This window comes from Carcharhinus amblyrhynchos, chromosome 7, assembly GCF_965287045.1.
Source record: "Carcharhinus amblyrhynchos chromosome 7, sCarAmb.v2.hapA, whole genome shotgun sequence".
In the NCBI taxonomy this organism is placed as follows: Eukaryota; Metazoa; Chordata; class Chondrichthyes; order Carcharhiniformes; family Carcharhinidae; genus Carcharhinus; species Carcharhinus amblyrhynchos.
The window spans coordinates 112,725,489-112,741,533 of record NC_137330.1 but is presented as its reverse complement, the minus strand read 5'-3'; the positions used below and the strand labels follow the sequence as shown (position 1 = coordinate 112,741,533).

General features: G+C 43.0%; 1 protein-coding gene and 1 long non-coding RNA gene across 5 annotated transcripts in view; both read left to right on the top strand.

The window, feature by feature from the left end:
• LOC145345225 (uncharacterized) overlaps positions 1 to 16,045 on the top strand; it is a 790,615-nt gene that overhangs the window by 661,245 nt on the left and 113,325 nt on the right. The gene's annotated exons all lie outside the window — the stretch shown is intronic.
• babam2 (BRISC and BRCA1 A complex member 2) overlaps positions 1 to 16,045 on the top strand; it is a 177,122-nt gene that overhangs the window by 141,267 nt on the left and 19,810 nt on the right. For all 4 annotated transcript variants that reach the window (XM_080192973.1, XM_080192975.1, XM_080192972.1 and 1 more), the window contains 3 exons: positions 7,801 to 7,900; positions 13,682 to 13,752; positions 14,327 to 14,409. In XM_080192973.1, the coding sequence (XP_080049099.1) occupies positions 7,801 to 7,900; positions 13,682 to 13,752; positions 14,327 to 14,409 (254 nt within the window). The remainder of the gene's footprint in view (positions 1 to 7,800; positions 7,901 to 13,681; positions 13,753 to 14,326; positions 14,410 to 16,045) is intronic.

The following is a 16,045-nucleotide window of genomic DNA, read 5'->3' as shown; positions in this document are numbered from 1 at the left end:
GCCCGACTAGGGAGGGGGCTATACTGGATTTAGTTCTAGGTAACGAGCCAGGTCAGGTGGTTGAGGTTGCAGTAGGTGAACATGTGGCTAACAGTGACCACAATTCTGTCTACTTTAGGATAATAGTGGAAAAAGATGAGTGCTGCCCGAGGGGGAGGGTGCTAAACTGGGGGGAGGCAAGTTACAGCCGGATTAGGCATGAGCTTATGGATACTGATTGGGAGAGGTTGTTTGCGGGTAAGTCCACGTTCGGCAAGTGGGAGGCTTCCAAGGGAAAACTGAAAAGGTTGCAAGAAAGACATGTGCCGGTTAAGAGGAAGGACGGAAAAGGTAGGATTAGAGAGCCGTGGATTACAGGGGATATTGAGGACTTGATCAGGAAGAAGAGAGAGGCATATGTGAGGTCTAAGCAACTGGGAACGGAGAGAGCACTGGAGGAATATAGAGAGAGTAGGAGGGAGCTCAAAAGGGGAGTTAGAAGGGCGAAAAGGGGGCATGAAATGGCTTTGGTGGATAGGATTAAGGAAAACCCAAAGGCATTTTACTCCTATGTTAGGAACAAAAGGGTGGTTAGAGGGAAAATCAGTCCTCTTAGGGATGGAGGAGGGGAACTGTACTTAGAGACTGAGGGAATGTGGGAGGACCTGAATGAATACTTTGCATCAGTATTCAAGAAGGAGAGGGGCTTGGTGTCTTGTACAGTCTTGGAGGGAGCTGTAGACCAGTTGAAAGAAATATCCATTACGAGGGAGAAAGTGTTAGGGTTTTTAGGCAGCATGAAAACTGATAAATCTCTGGGGCCTGATGGCATTTATCCCAGGGAGGTGAGAGATGAAATTGCTGGGCCTCTGACGCAAATCTTTGTCGGGGCAGGCTCGAAGGGCTAGATGGCCTACTCCTGCTCCTATTTCTTATGTTCTTTGGACACAGGTGAGGTCCCAGAGGACTGGAGGATAGCGAATGTGGTACCGCTGTTTAAAAAGGGTAGTAGGGATAACCCTGGTAATTATAGGCCGGTGAGTTTGACGTCAGTGGTAGGAAAGTTGTTGGAAAAAATTCTTAGGGATAGGATGTATACGCATTTAGAGCATTGCGATCTGATTAGGGATACGCAGCTTGGCTTTGTTAAGGGGAGGTCTTGCCTTACGAGTCTGGTAGAATTTTTTGAGGAGGTGACAAAAACGGTTCATCCATTGATGTCGTCTATATGGATTTCAGTAAGGCATTTGACAAAGTCCCTCATGGTAGGTTGGTTGAAAAGGTTAAGGCTCATGGGATACAAGGACAGGTATCGAGATGGATCGAGAACTGGCTAGGTAACAGGAGACAGAGTAGTAGTGGAAGGGTCCTTTTCTAGCTGGAGGTCTGTCACCAGTGGTGTGCTGCAGGGCTCTGCTGGGACCTCTTCTATTCGTAATATATATAAATGACTTGGAAGAGGGCGTACGTGGTGTGATCAGCAAATTTGCAAATGACACAAAGATGGCAGGATTGGCGGACAGTGAGGAGGAGTGTCAGGCAACACAGCAGAATATAGATAGGCTGGTATATTGGGCAGTTGGAATTTAATCCTGATAAATGCGAGGTGATGCATTTTGGAAGGAATAATGTAGAGGGGAGTTACATGATAAAGGGGAGACCTATTAAGAGTATAGAAATGCAGAGAGACCTGGGAGTGCAAGCGCACAAGTCTTTGAAGGTGGCAACATAGGTGGAGAAGGTTGCGAAGAAAGCTTATGGCATGCCAGCCTTTATAGGAAGGGGTATAGAGTACAAGACCTGGCGTCTAATGCTGCAGTTGTACAGAACGTTGGTTAGACCGCATTTGGACTACTGCTTCCAGTTCTAGTCGCCTTACTACCGGAAGGACGTGGAGACCCTAGAGAGAGTGCAGAGGAGGTTTACCGGGATGCTGCCTGGTATGGAAGGACTGGGTGATGAGGAAAGATTGGGTAAATTGGGGCTGTTTTCCTTAGAAAGACAGAGATTGAGGTGGGATCTAATAGTGGTGTATAAGATAATGAAGGGTATAGATAAACAGTGGCAGGCTTTTTCCTAGATTGGAGACAAATATCACGAGGGGCCACGGGCTTAGGGTGAGGGAGGCGAGGTATAATTTGGATGCTAGAGGGAGGTTTTTCACACAGGGTTGTGGGGGTATGGAATGCACTGCCAAGTAAGGTGGTGGAGGCAGGCACGCTGGACTTGTTTAAGGTTTACTTAGTAGACACGTGAGCAAAATAGGGATGGAGGGTTATAGGAAACTGTTTTAAATAAGGATCAGAGCCTTGGGACGTTCCTGGAAATCAACTGTTACATGTGTTGATGTTTTTCTCTTTTACTTCACAGTTGCATCGGTCCACCTTGTTGTCTAACGAGGGGCATACACGCGGTGGGCTGCTCTTGGGTGTTTCGAGAGTAGCCTAGTACTTCGCATCGTTTGTGTACGCTTAAACTGGACCAGCAGACGGGCACCACAACAGCTCAGTGACCAGCACTGTTTGCTGTGCAGATACATGGATTTGGGCCAGTATCTGTGGGAGTTTGCGCATTCTCCCTGTGGTTGCGTGGGTTTCCTCCGGGTGCCCCGGTTTCTTCCCACACCCCAAAGATGTGCTCTTAGGCTGATTGGTGTAACAAATTGTACCTAAATTATTCTCCCTTCCATCTGGTTTCCAATGTGGGTGCCATAAGCGTAGACATGGGTCAAGGATGGAAGAGGAAAAGCACATTGTAAAATGGCGGCGCAGGCTCATTGGGCCAAAGGGCCTATTTCCCCTGCTGTGTTGTTCTTTGTTCTTTGTTCTTAAAGCTTGTAACAGGAAGTGGAACAATAGCAAAATTGGAAGACAAGTGAAACAAAGGCGCACATCAGCTAGGCTTAAAAATTGGAATCATGTTTAAAAAGTTAATCTCCCACAATCAATGAATCAGATCAAAGTATTGTAGCCCTACCACATCCAGTTATAACTAAAGGTGGTGGGTTCACAAACATTCCCATCCTTAACATGTGCAGGCCTTAAACCTTTTTTGTTAGCACACATGTTAACGATAAGATAGAGAGATTGACTTGTGTGTGGCCCTTGTGGAAGCTTTCAGGTTAATGTGTGGCTTACAGGTCCAAAAGGCTGCACAGCTTGAAGGGCACATTGATGATAGTATTCTTGAATAAGGCAGCGTGAATTTGCACATACAGCTTCATTTAGAACGCATTTATTTGTCATCATATTCTGTAGGGGAGAACTGCCATTGGTTCCATTGTAGCTAATTTCCTTAATGTTTCTCATACTCCATTGAATAGCAGCACTTTTTTGTCTTGTGTTACTTCATATTTTTGGGGGTATTTTTCTTCAAAGGTTTGGGGATTTCTTTCCATTTTGCTGTTCATAATTTATTGGGAGACTTTTTTTGTTTCTTCAGCTATCTGTATCAGTTTCAGTTTCCAGTTGTTACAAGACAAGTTTATTAAAAGATGTGTTTCACTATATTTCACTTTCCATTAGATCAAGAGGGAATTTGTAGTGAACAGAATTGTGACAGTTTCATGTTGAATGTTTTGCTTTAAAAAGAATGAAATTGTTTACATAAAAAACACACATTTGTATCCAATTTTACTGTTACGAAGTGTGACTCTACCTTTATCAAAACATTATTTAAAAAATGGAAAGAGTTTTTATCACCTTCAAATATAAGTCATAATCTAGATTTATGAAACAAAACATCATTAAAATGTGAAAACAATGTACATGTCGCAATTAATGATCCAGCAGATAAATGCATTGAATAGTATGAAGTTTGTTATAGAGATATAAAACAAAATTTTCAATATTGTTAAAAATGACGTCTCTTTACTACAAGATGTGCTTTGAAGCATCTTAGAACCCTTACTGTGCAGAAAGAGGCCATTCAGCCCATCGAGCCTGCACCAACAACAATCCCACCCAGATCCTATTCCCGTAAACCCATGTATTTACCCTGCTAATCTTCCTGACGTTCAGGGGCAGTTTAGCATAGCCAATTCACCTAACCCACACATCTTTGGACTGAGAGAGGAGCCCACGCAAACACAGGAAGAGCATGCAAACTCCGCACAGACAATTACCTGAGGCTGGAATTGAACCAGGGTCACTGGCACTGTGAAGCAGCAGTACAAGCCATTGTGCCACCATGCAGCTGATCTTTATAAACAAAGAACAAAGAAAATTACAGCACAGGAACAGACCCTTCTGCCCTCCAAACCTGCACCGACCGTGCTACCCGACTTAACTAAAATCCCTTATCCTGCTCTTGGAGGTTCTGGGAGTGGCCTAGTACTTTGTGTCGGTGTGTGTGCTTCATCCTGGACCGGTAGACGGGTGCCGCAACAGCTCAGTGACTAGCACTGCTAGCTGTGCAGATACATGGATTTGGGCCTGCGTCTGTGGGAGTTTGCGCATTCTCCCTGTGGTTGTGTGGGTTTCCTCCGGGCGCTCCAGTTTCCTCCCACACCCCAAAGATGTGCTCTTAGGCTGATTGGTATACCAAATCGACACTATTCTCCCCTGAATCTGGCTAAGTTAGGGGTTCCACTCGCATACACGCAGGGCAGGGTAGGTGTAGGAGGATGCGGCGGCGCGGGCTCGTTGGGCCGAAGGGCCTGTTTCCCGTGCTGGGTTGTTCTTTGTTCTTTGCTCTGGGGACCATACCCTTCTATTCCCATCTCATTCATGTACTTATCAAGACGCCCTTAAAAGTCACTACTGTATCCGTTTCCACTACCTCCCCCGGCAACGAGTTCCAGGCACCCATTACACTCTGTAAAAAAAATCTGCCTCGTACATCTCTTTTAAACCTTGCTGCTCGCAACTTAAACCTATGCCCTGTAATAATTGACTCTTCCACCCTGGGAAAAAGCTTCTGACTATCCACTCTGTCCATGTCTCTCATAATCTTGTAGACTTCTATCGGGTCTCCCCTCAATCTCCGTCGCTCCAGTGAGAACAAACCAAGATTTTCCAATCTCTCCTCATAGCTAATGCCCTCCATACCGGTTAACATCCTGGTAAATCTTTTCTGTACCGACTCCAAAGTCTCCACATTTTTCTGGTAGTGTGGCGACCAGAATTGAACACTATATTCCAAGTGCTGCCTACCTAAGGTTCTATAAAGCTGCAACATGACTTGCCAATTTTTAAATTCAGTACCCTGGCAGATGAAGGCAAGCATACCGTATGCCTTCTTGACTACCTTCTCCACCTGCATTGCCACTTTCACTGACCTGTGTACCTGTACACCTAGATGTGTTTGCTTATCAATACTCTACCATTTACTGTATATTTCCTATCTGTATTAGAGCTTCCAAAGTGCATTACCTCACATTTGTCCAGATTAAATTCCATCTGCTATCTCTCCGCCCAAGTCTCCAACCGGTCTATATCCTGCTGTATCCTCTAATGGTCCTCGTCGCTATCCATAGATCCATAATCTTTGTGTCATCCACAAACTTACTAATCAATCCAGTTACGCTTTCCTCCAAATCATTTATACATATTACAAACAGCAAAGGTCCAGCACTGATCCCTGAGGAACACCACTTGTCACAGTTCCATTCAGATAAGCAGCCTTCCACTGCTACCCTCTGTTTTCTTTGACCGAGTAAGAAGTCTCACAACACCAGGTTAAAGTCCAACAGGTTTATTTGGTAGCAAAAGCCACTAGCTTTCGGAGCACTGCTCCTTCGTCAGGTGAATGGGATTTCAGTTCACAAACACGGCATATAAAGACACAAACTCAATTTACTGAATAATGATTGGAATGCAGGTCTTTACACCTAATCAAGTCTTAAAGGTACAGACAATGTGAGTGGAGAGAGCATTAAGCACAGGTTAAAGAGATGTGTATTGTCTCCAGACAGGGCAGTTAGTGAGATTTTGCAAGTCCAGGCAAGTCGTGGGGGTTACAGATAGTGTGATATGAACCCAAGATCCTGGTTGAGGCCATCCTCATGTGTGCGGAACTTGGCTATCAGTCTCTGCTCAGCGACTCTGTGAAGCCGTGTGTCGTGAAGGCCGCCTTGGAGAATGCTTACCCGAAGATCAGAGACCGAATGCCCATGACAGCTGAAGTGTTCACCAACAGGAAGAGAACAGTCTTGCCTGGTGATTGTCGAGCGGTGTTCATTCATCCATTGTCATAGTGTCTGCATCGTCTCCCCAATGTACCATGCCTCCTGGAGCGTATCAGGTAGACAACATTGCAAGAGTATGTACTGTGTACCTGGTGGATGGTGTTCTCACGTGAGATGATGGCATCCTTGTCAACGATCCGGCTGTGGACAATGGTCTTTTTGAGGTTGTGCAGTTGTTTGAAGGCAAGAAGCGGAGGTGTGGGGATGGCCTTGGCGAGATGTTCGTCTTCATCAATGACATGTTGAAGGCTCCGGAGGAGATGTCGTAGCTTCTCCGCTCCGGGGAAGTACTGGACAACGAAGGGTACTCTGTCCGCTGTGTTCCATGTTTGTCTTCTGAGGAGATCAGTGCGGTTTTTCACTGTGGCACATCGGAACTGTTGATCAACGAGTTGAGCGCCATATCATGTTCTTGTGACTGAGCCAGTTTTGTATCTATCTTGCCAGCTCATCTCTGACACCATGCGACTTGATCTTCTGCACCAGTCTGTCATGAGGGACCTTGGAAAAGGCCTTACTGAAGTCCACGTAGACAACATCCACTGCCCTACCCTCATCAATCTATATTGTCACTTCCTCAAAAAATTTGATCAAGTTCATGAGACACGACCTCCCCTTCACAAAACCATGTTGCCTCTCACTAATATGTCCACTTATTTCCAAGTGGGAATAAATCATGTCTCGAAGAATCCTCTCAATAATTTCCCTACCACTGATGTAAGGCATACCGGCCTGTAATTACCTGGATTATTCTTGCTACCCTTCTTAAACAAAGGAACAACATTGGCTATTCTCCAATCTTCTGGGACCTGTAGCCAGTTAGGATACAAGGCTTTCTCTCAAGGCCCCAGCAATTTCCTCCCTTGCCTCTCAGTATTCTGGGGTATATCCATCAGGCCCTGGAGACTTGTCCATCTTAATGTTTCTCAAGAACCCCAATACCACCACCTTTTTGATCTCAACATGACTCAAACAATCTACACATCCTTTCCCAGAATCATCATCCATCAATTCTTTCTCTTTGGTGAATGCTGACATAGATTCCCTCTCTTGCCCAAGTTGGAAGAAATTCAAGCTATGTGGCAGGCAAAGAAATGTATTACTCGTTGCATCAAATTGTGAAAATCTAATAGCATTGGGGACTTTTGAATCAATGTAACTTTGATAAGTAGAGCCAATGTTTCGAGTCTCAATGATCCTTTGGATCTGACGAAGTTTCATCTAGACTCGAAACGTTGGCTTTATTCTCTCCCAGTAAGAAGTCTCATAACAGCAGATTAAAGTCCAATAGGTTTATTTGGTAGCACAAGCCACTAGCTTTTGGAGTGCTGCTCAGGTCAATCTATTCTCTCCCCACAGCTGCTGTCAGACCTGCTGAGATTTTCCAGCATTCTCTGTTTTTGTTTCAGATTCCAGCATCCGCAGTAATTTGCTTTTAACTTTGATAATTGCTGGCTAGTTTTAGCTGGCTACTTTGAGTACACAGGAGCAATCAACTTTCGGTTTCATTTAGGTGAACAATCCATAAATTTGGATTTGTTTGTGATGACTTTTTACATGGGTTATTCCACAGTAATACGCTGTGTTTATTTTGAAATTTTCATTTAAGAATTATTTTTCTTTTCTCCTTGCAGTGCGCTTGGTGGGACTTCTGCTCTCCATATCCCACCATTTCCAAGTGGTGGTTGTCTCATTGATTATGTGCCACAAGTTTGCCAATTACTCACCAACAAGGTAATACAAAGAAAAGCAAGATTCAGTTCATTATTCAATTATATGGAACCTCGGTTAGACCGCGACTGTAGACAGTACTGTGTGCAGTTTTAATCCCCTTACCTTAGGAAGGATATTATTGTCACAGACCGAGTGCATTAATAGTTCACCAAATCTGTTCCCAGGATAGTGGAACTGTCTTATGAGGTGAAATTGGGGAAACTGCGCCTGTCATTCTCTAGTTTCAAATAACGAGGGCTGATCTCATTGAAACTTTGAAAAAGGATAGACAGGGTAGATGCAGGTAAGATGTTTCTCCTGGTTGGGAAGTTGAGAATAAGGGGGAAGCCATTTAGGACCAAGATGAAGAGAAAGGTTTTACTCAGAGGGTTGTGAATCTTTGGAATTCTCTACCCCGGATTGCAGTGCGAGTTCAGTCATTGAGTATGCTTAAAGTAGTGACAGATTTCTAAATACCAGTGACATAAAGAGATTGGGTTAGTCTGGGGCAAAGACATTGAAGTGGATGACCAGCCAATCATATTGTATAGAGGAGTGTTCCTGCTTATTCTATTTGCAGTTGGAACTAGCTCCTGCAAGAGGCTGAAATATCCAAGAACAGAAGTCAAGGAAGAATTGTTTATGCTGTTGGTTAGCTGTTGGCTGTTCTGTTATATAATCTTGGTTAAGACTTTAATTTCTCCCAAGCAAATCTATTTTGTTAAGCACAGAAGAACATAAGAACATAAGAAATAGGAGCAGGAGTAGGCCATCTAGCCCCTCGAGCCTGCCCCGCCATTCAATAAGATCATGGCTGATCTGTCGTGGCTCAGTTCCACTTTCCCGCCCTCTCCCCATAACCCTTAATCCCCTCTCTTATCAAGAACCCATCAACCCGCTTCTTAAAAATATTTAGCGAGGCAGCCTCCACCACTTCAACGGGCAGAGAATTCCAGAGATTCACCACCCTTTGAGTGAAGAAGTTCCTCCTCAACTCCGTTCTAAACCGCCTCCCCTTTATCTTGAGGCTGTGCCCCCTAGTCCTACTGTCTTTTTTGAGCGGGAAGAGTCTCTCCACCTCTACCCTATCCATCCCATTCATCATCTTATACGTCTCAATGAGATCTCCCCTCATTCTTCTAAACTCTAACGAGTACAAGCCTAGTTTATTCAACCTCTCCTCATAGCTCAATCCCCTCAACTCCGGTATCAGCCTAGTAAACCTCCTCTGCACTCCCTCCAGGGCCAAAATATCCTTGCGCAGGTGCGGCGCCCAAAACTGCACACAGTACTCCAGCTGCGGCCTCACCAATGCCCTATACAGCTGCAGCAAGACCTCCCTACTTTTATATTCAATCCCCCTCGCTATGAAGGCCAGCATCCCATTCGCCTTCCTGACCACCTGCTGCACCTGCAAGCTGGGTTTTTGCGATTCATGCACAAGGACCCCGAGGTCCCTCTGCACCGTCGCCTGCTGCAGTTTTTCGCCACGTAAGTAATAGTCCTTCCTACCATTCTTCCTACCAAAGTGGACCACCTCACACTTGCCAACATTAAATTCCATTTGCCATTTCCTGGCCCATTCGCCCAGCCTATCTAGATCCTTCTGCAGACTCTCCACACCCTCCGCACAATTTGCCGTTCCCCCAATCTTGGTGTCATCAGCAAATTTCGACACCCTGCACTCGGTTCCCTCCTCCAGATCATCTATATAAATGGTAAATAGCTGAGGCCCCAGCACCGACCCCTGGGGCACCCCACTAGTCACCATCCGCCAATCCGAATAGCACCCATTGACCCCCACTCTCTGCCTCCTATTTGACAACCAATCCTCTATCCACGCTAACACCCTACCCCCAACTCCATGTCCCCTGACCTTCTGCAATAACCTCTTGTGAGGTACCTTGTCAAACGCCTTCTGAAAATCCAGAAAGACCACATCCACCGGCTCTCCTCTATCCACTGCCCTAGACACATCCTCATAGAACTCCAGTAAATTTGTCAGACACGACTTCCCTTTAATGAAACCGTGTTGCGTCCGCCCTATCAAGCAATTCCCTTCAAGATGCCTCGCAATTTCCTGCTTAATGATGGATTCTAACATTTTACCTACCACAGACATCAATGATTGTTACTTGTATTCATGTGATGAATACGGATATGGTTCTTAACTAGTATATTCTTGTAACTGTCCTGATGAATGCAAGACAAAAAGCTTTTTTCAGCTATATTCAGGTTCTGTGTTACTAAACGATTAATTTCTCTTGTGTTAATTTGTGTATGAAAAACAACTGCATTGCAGTACTATGCCGCTATTCTTCACTGTGGTGGGTCAGTTGGAAAGCACATGCTGAATGTATAACACCTATCATAGAATAAATTATTACGGTTTCTGTAATAATGTTAGTACACTTTTAACCACCAATGTTTGCGTTTGACATTTGTTAATAAACCCTAGCAATTTTCTAAGGGCAGTCTCTGTTAGCGCCAGTCAGTAAGCAATCACAAAAGTAATGTTGCTCTGCTGACAATCATCTGGTCTATGTTCAGCACTACATAGTAAATAGTGTGATTAAGATTAGAAATTTACGTGTAGGTATTTAAGCTCAAGCATCTGGCAGATGCTTTGTGCCATCATTATGTTTTTATGCTACATAAATATAAGTTTAAGGCCAGACAGGGCAGATAAGATAAAAGACTGTCTACAATAGATCTTCTAGTTGAGATAAAATGTCAAAATGAACACCAGTGGAAAACTAATTAAACAGTAGTTCGGGTGGAATTTTCTGCTTCTGCCAACAGCAGGAATCATGGAACCAGCTACCTGTCACACAAGTTAGTGCCCAGATGTTGGAGCCAGCCAAGTCATGGTGGGGTGTGCCACTTCCTGCCTGCCCCACCACGAGATACAAAATGCTCCTCACAGCAGCATACTTCATGAACTGAACAGTACAAGATCTCACATACTTAGCCGCCCCAGTCTCCAGCAGAAGTCACTCTAACTTTCACTTACACCATCGGATTTCATCTCTGGAATAGAAAATTCTGCCCAAAGTACTTAAAGGGTAATCTTATCTTGGATAACTGAAATTTAAAGTTAACATATCCTACAGTATGCCATACTAATATCCACCTTCTAAAAATAATCCTTTTCCTGATTTATATTTTCTCTTTCTAAATTAAAATCAAGTCCCAATGAAGGTAAGCCTTTTTTTGAAGCTGTTTGTTATTTTGCTCAAATACAGCCCCAAAGAAAAAATACTTCAAATCAATTCTGTCTGGCTAAAGATAAATAGAAGGATTAGCTGGAAATAATTAATTGTTGTTCCGAGAAAGCTGGTAGCCAGTTAAAGTGACCATGATTGTTATGAAAATCCAATTGGTTCACAAATTTCCTTTAGGGAAGGAAACCTTATCGAGTCTGGTCGATATGTGATTGCAGTCCCACATGTGGTTAACTCTTAGCTGAAGTGGTCTACCTTGCTAATCAAATCATTTACCGCAAGGACTAGCAGCGACTCAAGACAAAGGGGCATCATCGTAAGGGAATGAAGGATGGGCAATGCCAGCCTTGCAAATTCCAAAAATAAATAATTTTTAAAAGAATGCAGAAATTACTTGCATTGAATGCATTGGTAGCATTTGCTTCTCATCTGTGTAGCTAGTCATTACAGTATGATTAAGATTCGTTTGCCACAGAACAAATATTGAACAGAAATGACTATTGGTTCATGATGCCCACTCCATTTACAGACAGAATACAATTTGGCCTATCATAAATTCTACTCCAGTTGTTTACAATCATTGCATACAATCATTGCATACTAGGTCGATCAAGTCTTATGCTGTTGTTTTTTCTCCACATGAGCCTCTTAGTCTAAACTCACTCTCCTGTTTCCTCTTCATAACTCTTTGTTCAAAAGGAATTTATGGATTCTGCTTGGATGGTAGTTTGCTTAACAAATGCACATTCAAATATCTGTGCAGATTTTTCTCTCTATCCTACTCCTTTTTCTTGATGTTCATCACAAACTTGTCGCCTTGTTATGACCTTACTAACCCATGGAATTAAGCCATCATACTAATGCCCACCTACTTCTTTTACCTTGGTTAATATAGCAGCAGCCAGAAACTTCATGAGTGGAGATGTAATAAATGTGACTATACTTAACCTCACTAATTTCAACCCTTTTGTCACTCAGACCCATGTATTTCCTAAAGAAGTAATTCAACTGCTTTTACTCAGAATTTGTTCCACATACTATACCTATACATTCCATACCTCATAGTGTGGCATGTGGGAATAATCATAGAATCCCTATAGTACAGAAGGAGGCCATTTGGCCCATCGAGTTTGTACCAACCACAGTCAGTCACAGGCCCTATTTTTTTTTATACTGGTTATTTTCTACTTATATGCTGTTGTTTATTTTCCAGTTCAAATTTAAGGAGATACTATTTTACCCAGTTTAAAAAATCCTAGGCTTCAACACATCTCAACATGCCTCTTGAGTTTTATTTGTCATTTATCTTAATGATTTGGACGAGAATATAGGAGGCATGGTTAGTAAGTTTGCAGATGACACCAAGATTGGTGGCATAGTGGACAGTGAAGAAAGTTATCTACGATTGCAACGGGATCTTGATCAATTGGGCCAGTGGGCTGACGAATGGCAGATGGAGTTTACATTAGATAAATGCAAGGTGATGCATTTTGGTAGATTGAACCAGGGCAGGACTTACTCAGTTAATGGTAGGGAGTTGGAGAGTTGTAAAACAAAGAGATCTAAGAGTACATGTTCATAACTCCATGCAAGTGGAGTCACAGGTGGACAGAGTGGTGAAGAAGACATTCGGCATGCTTGGTTTCGTTGGTCAGAGCATTGAGTACAGGAATTGGGACGTCTTGTTGAAATTGTACAAGACATTGGTAAGGCCACAGTTGGAATACTGTGTACAGTTCTGGTCACCCTACTGTAGAAAGAATATTATTAAATTCGGAAGAATGCAGAAAAGATTTAGTAGGATGCTACCAAGACTTGACGGTTTGTGTTATAAAGAGAATCTGGATATATTGGGACTTTTTTGTCTGGAGCGTAGAAGGCTGAGGGGTGATCTTATAGAGGTCTATAAAATAATGAGGGGCACAGATCAGCTAGATAGTCAATATCTTTTCCTAAGGGTAGGGGAGTCTAAAACTAGAGGACATAGGTTTACAGTGAGAGGGGAGAGATACAAGAGTGTCTAGAGGGACACCCTTTCATACAGAGCGTGGTGAGTGCCTGGAACAAGCTGCCAGAGGTCGTAGTAGAGACGGGTACAAACAGATCAGCCATGATCTTATTGAATGGCGGGGCAGGCTCGAAGGGCTAGATGGCCCACTCCTGCTCCTATTTCTTATGTTCTTAAAAAGCATTTGGACAGTTACATGGGTAAGATGGGTATGGAGGGATTTGGGCCAAATGCAGGCAATTAAAAGGGCAGCATGGACAGGTTGGGCTGAAGGGGCTGTTTCCATTCTGTAAACCTCTATGACTCCAAATAAAAATAAGTCTGGGAGTGCGTGATTCTGCTATTTTGTGCAACATGAATCTCCTTCCTAACATTTCTCACCACAGTGAGCACAGCAAGTTTTAAACACACACAAAGAATATTAAATCATAGAATGGATATAAATCTTAAGGTTAATATTTTTCTTCAAATAATGTACCATATCTCCAAATTTGCAATTACTGTCCTCATTTGTCATCTTAATATCTTACCTATTACAATTTCATTTGTTTTTGCTTTATTTAAACCAAGGTGCAGTACATCATTCAGGGTTACCACAGGCGAAGAGAGTACATTGCAGCTTTTCTCAGCCACTTTGGAACGTAAGTTTATATTTGGATTCCATTAATTGTTACCACAGAATAATCTAAGCGAAGTCTTTGCAATTGTGACAAAAGGCACTTTTGATTTGATTGTCACATGTATTAGTATGCAAAAGTCTGAGGGCATCTACCAACTGACTCAAAAACAACTTCTTCCTTGTTGCCATCAGATTTTTGAATGGACCTGCCTCATATTAAGTTGATCTTTTTCTATATCCTAGCAATGACTGTAACACTAGATTCTGCACCCTCTCCCTTCCTTCCCTATGTATAGTATGCTTTGTTTGTATAGTGCGCAAGAAGCAATACTTTTCATTGTATACTAATATGTGACAATAATAAATCAAAACCAATCTTTATTCCTGGCCTTTTAGTTGGGTTTAAAGATCCTGCACCCTGAGTTTACCAACCAAACTCTTTTGTAATTTTAAAGTAATTTATTAGGTGACTCCTTGATCTTCCTCTTTTTTTTCCTGGTGGTTTAATCTCAGGGTCCTGATGTCATTCCTGTAAATCTATTTTCCACCCTTTATATTGTTTGATTCTTGGTACTAATTTTCCTTTTCTTTTCCAGAGGTGTTGTGGAGTATGATGCTGAAGGGTTCACCAAACTTACGTTATTACTAATGTGGAAGGACTTCTGTTTTTTAGTTCATAGTAAGTTTTCTTTTATATAGAAAAGTGGCATGTGGTTGTGAGTGTTTAGGAATGCTGGAGTGGCTTGAACAGTTTATGCCAAAGAATTCCATCGTTTTATTCTCTGATGGGATGTGGGCATCACTGACTAGGCCAGCATTTGTTGTTCATTTCAAAGTCCAGCACAGTATCACAGTGGTTAGCACTGCTACCTCACAGCGATAGGGACCTGGGTTCGATTCCCAGCTTAGGTCACTGTCTGTGTGGAGTTTCCACATTCTCCCCGTGTCTGTTTCCTTCCATATTCTGAAAGGTATGCTGGTTAGGTGTATTGACCTAATCAGGTGCTGGAATGTGGCGACTAGGAGAATTTCACAGTAACTTCATTGCAGGGTTAATGTAAGCCTTACTTGTGACTAATAAATAAACTATAACTTTAAGTGCCCTTGGGAAAGTGATGGTGAGCTGCCACCTTGAGCCGCAGTCCATGCGTAGGTACACTCACGTCAATGTAACCAGATTGGCCAGCACCTCTGTAAAATGGATTTCCACCTCCGATGGGTGGGCAGTTGGCTTTTTGGTGGAGGGCCTCCCTAGTGTCTCTTTAGTTGAGATGGGGGTAGGCGAAGAATTGGCGCCCTGTATAATCCAGCTCAATGTTTTAGGTTGCTGATCTTTCATCACAGCTGGGAAAAGATAAAAATGCTTTAAGCAATGGGTAGGTGGGAAAAGGGATGAAAGGAAGATTTGTAATAGAGTGGAAGACAGGAGTTATTAAGTAACAAAAGAATTAGTCATAAAGAGTCAAAGAAAATGGTGATGGATAAAGAACAGAAACAAAAGATGTGCCTACAGCAGGTGTAACTGCCGTCTAAAAGCAAAATTATGAGAAAAACCAAAACATGCGACGAAAAGGAACCACAATCGGGGCGGAGATTATAATCTGAAATTGCTGAACTCAACAAAAATTGAATGCAGAAGGCTGTAAGGTGCCAAATCGAAAGGTACTATCACACCTGCTTATTGTTTTCTGTTTTTATTTCAGATTTTCAGCATTTGCAATATTTCCTTTGTTGCTCTGAAACACATGTACTTAACCTAATCATAAAATTTCAGTGATCAATTCAATTGCTTCCTGCTTTTGTAAACTATATTTTTAATTCTAAGCCAGAATTCTCTGGCTGTTCACGTTGGTGGGATTTTCTGGTCCCGCTGGCAGCGCACTCACTGCCGTGAGTTTTCCAGCAGCGTGCAGTGACTTCAATGGGCATTCCCAATGATGACAGCAGTACCAGAAGATCCCACTGCAAGAGATCAGCACACCCACGTCACCAACAATAAACACACCGGACAGAGGCTGGGAATCTCGCCTTTTACTTCCTGTACTTCATCTCTTGACAGATCTTCCTTTTACCCATTTTCCCACTTGCGCAAAAGCAATCGCATTTGTAACTTTTCTTAGTTGTGATGAAAAGACATCGTGTCTCATTCAGCTGGGTTTTACGGGGCACCATATTATTGAGACCGCTCCCATCCAAGCCCCTCAGAAGTGTTAATTCTGTTTTTCTCCCCACGGATGCTGCCGGACCTGCTGAGTTTTTGCAGCACTTTCTGTTTTAATTGGCAGGAATAATTTGTTATTTTGTTTAAAACTGTT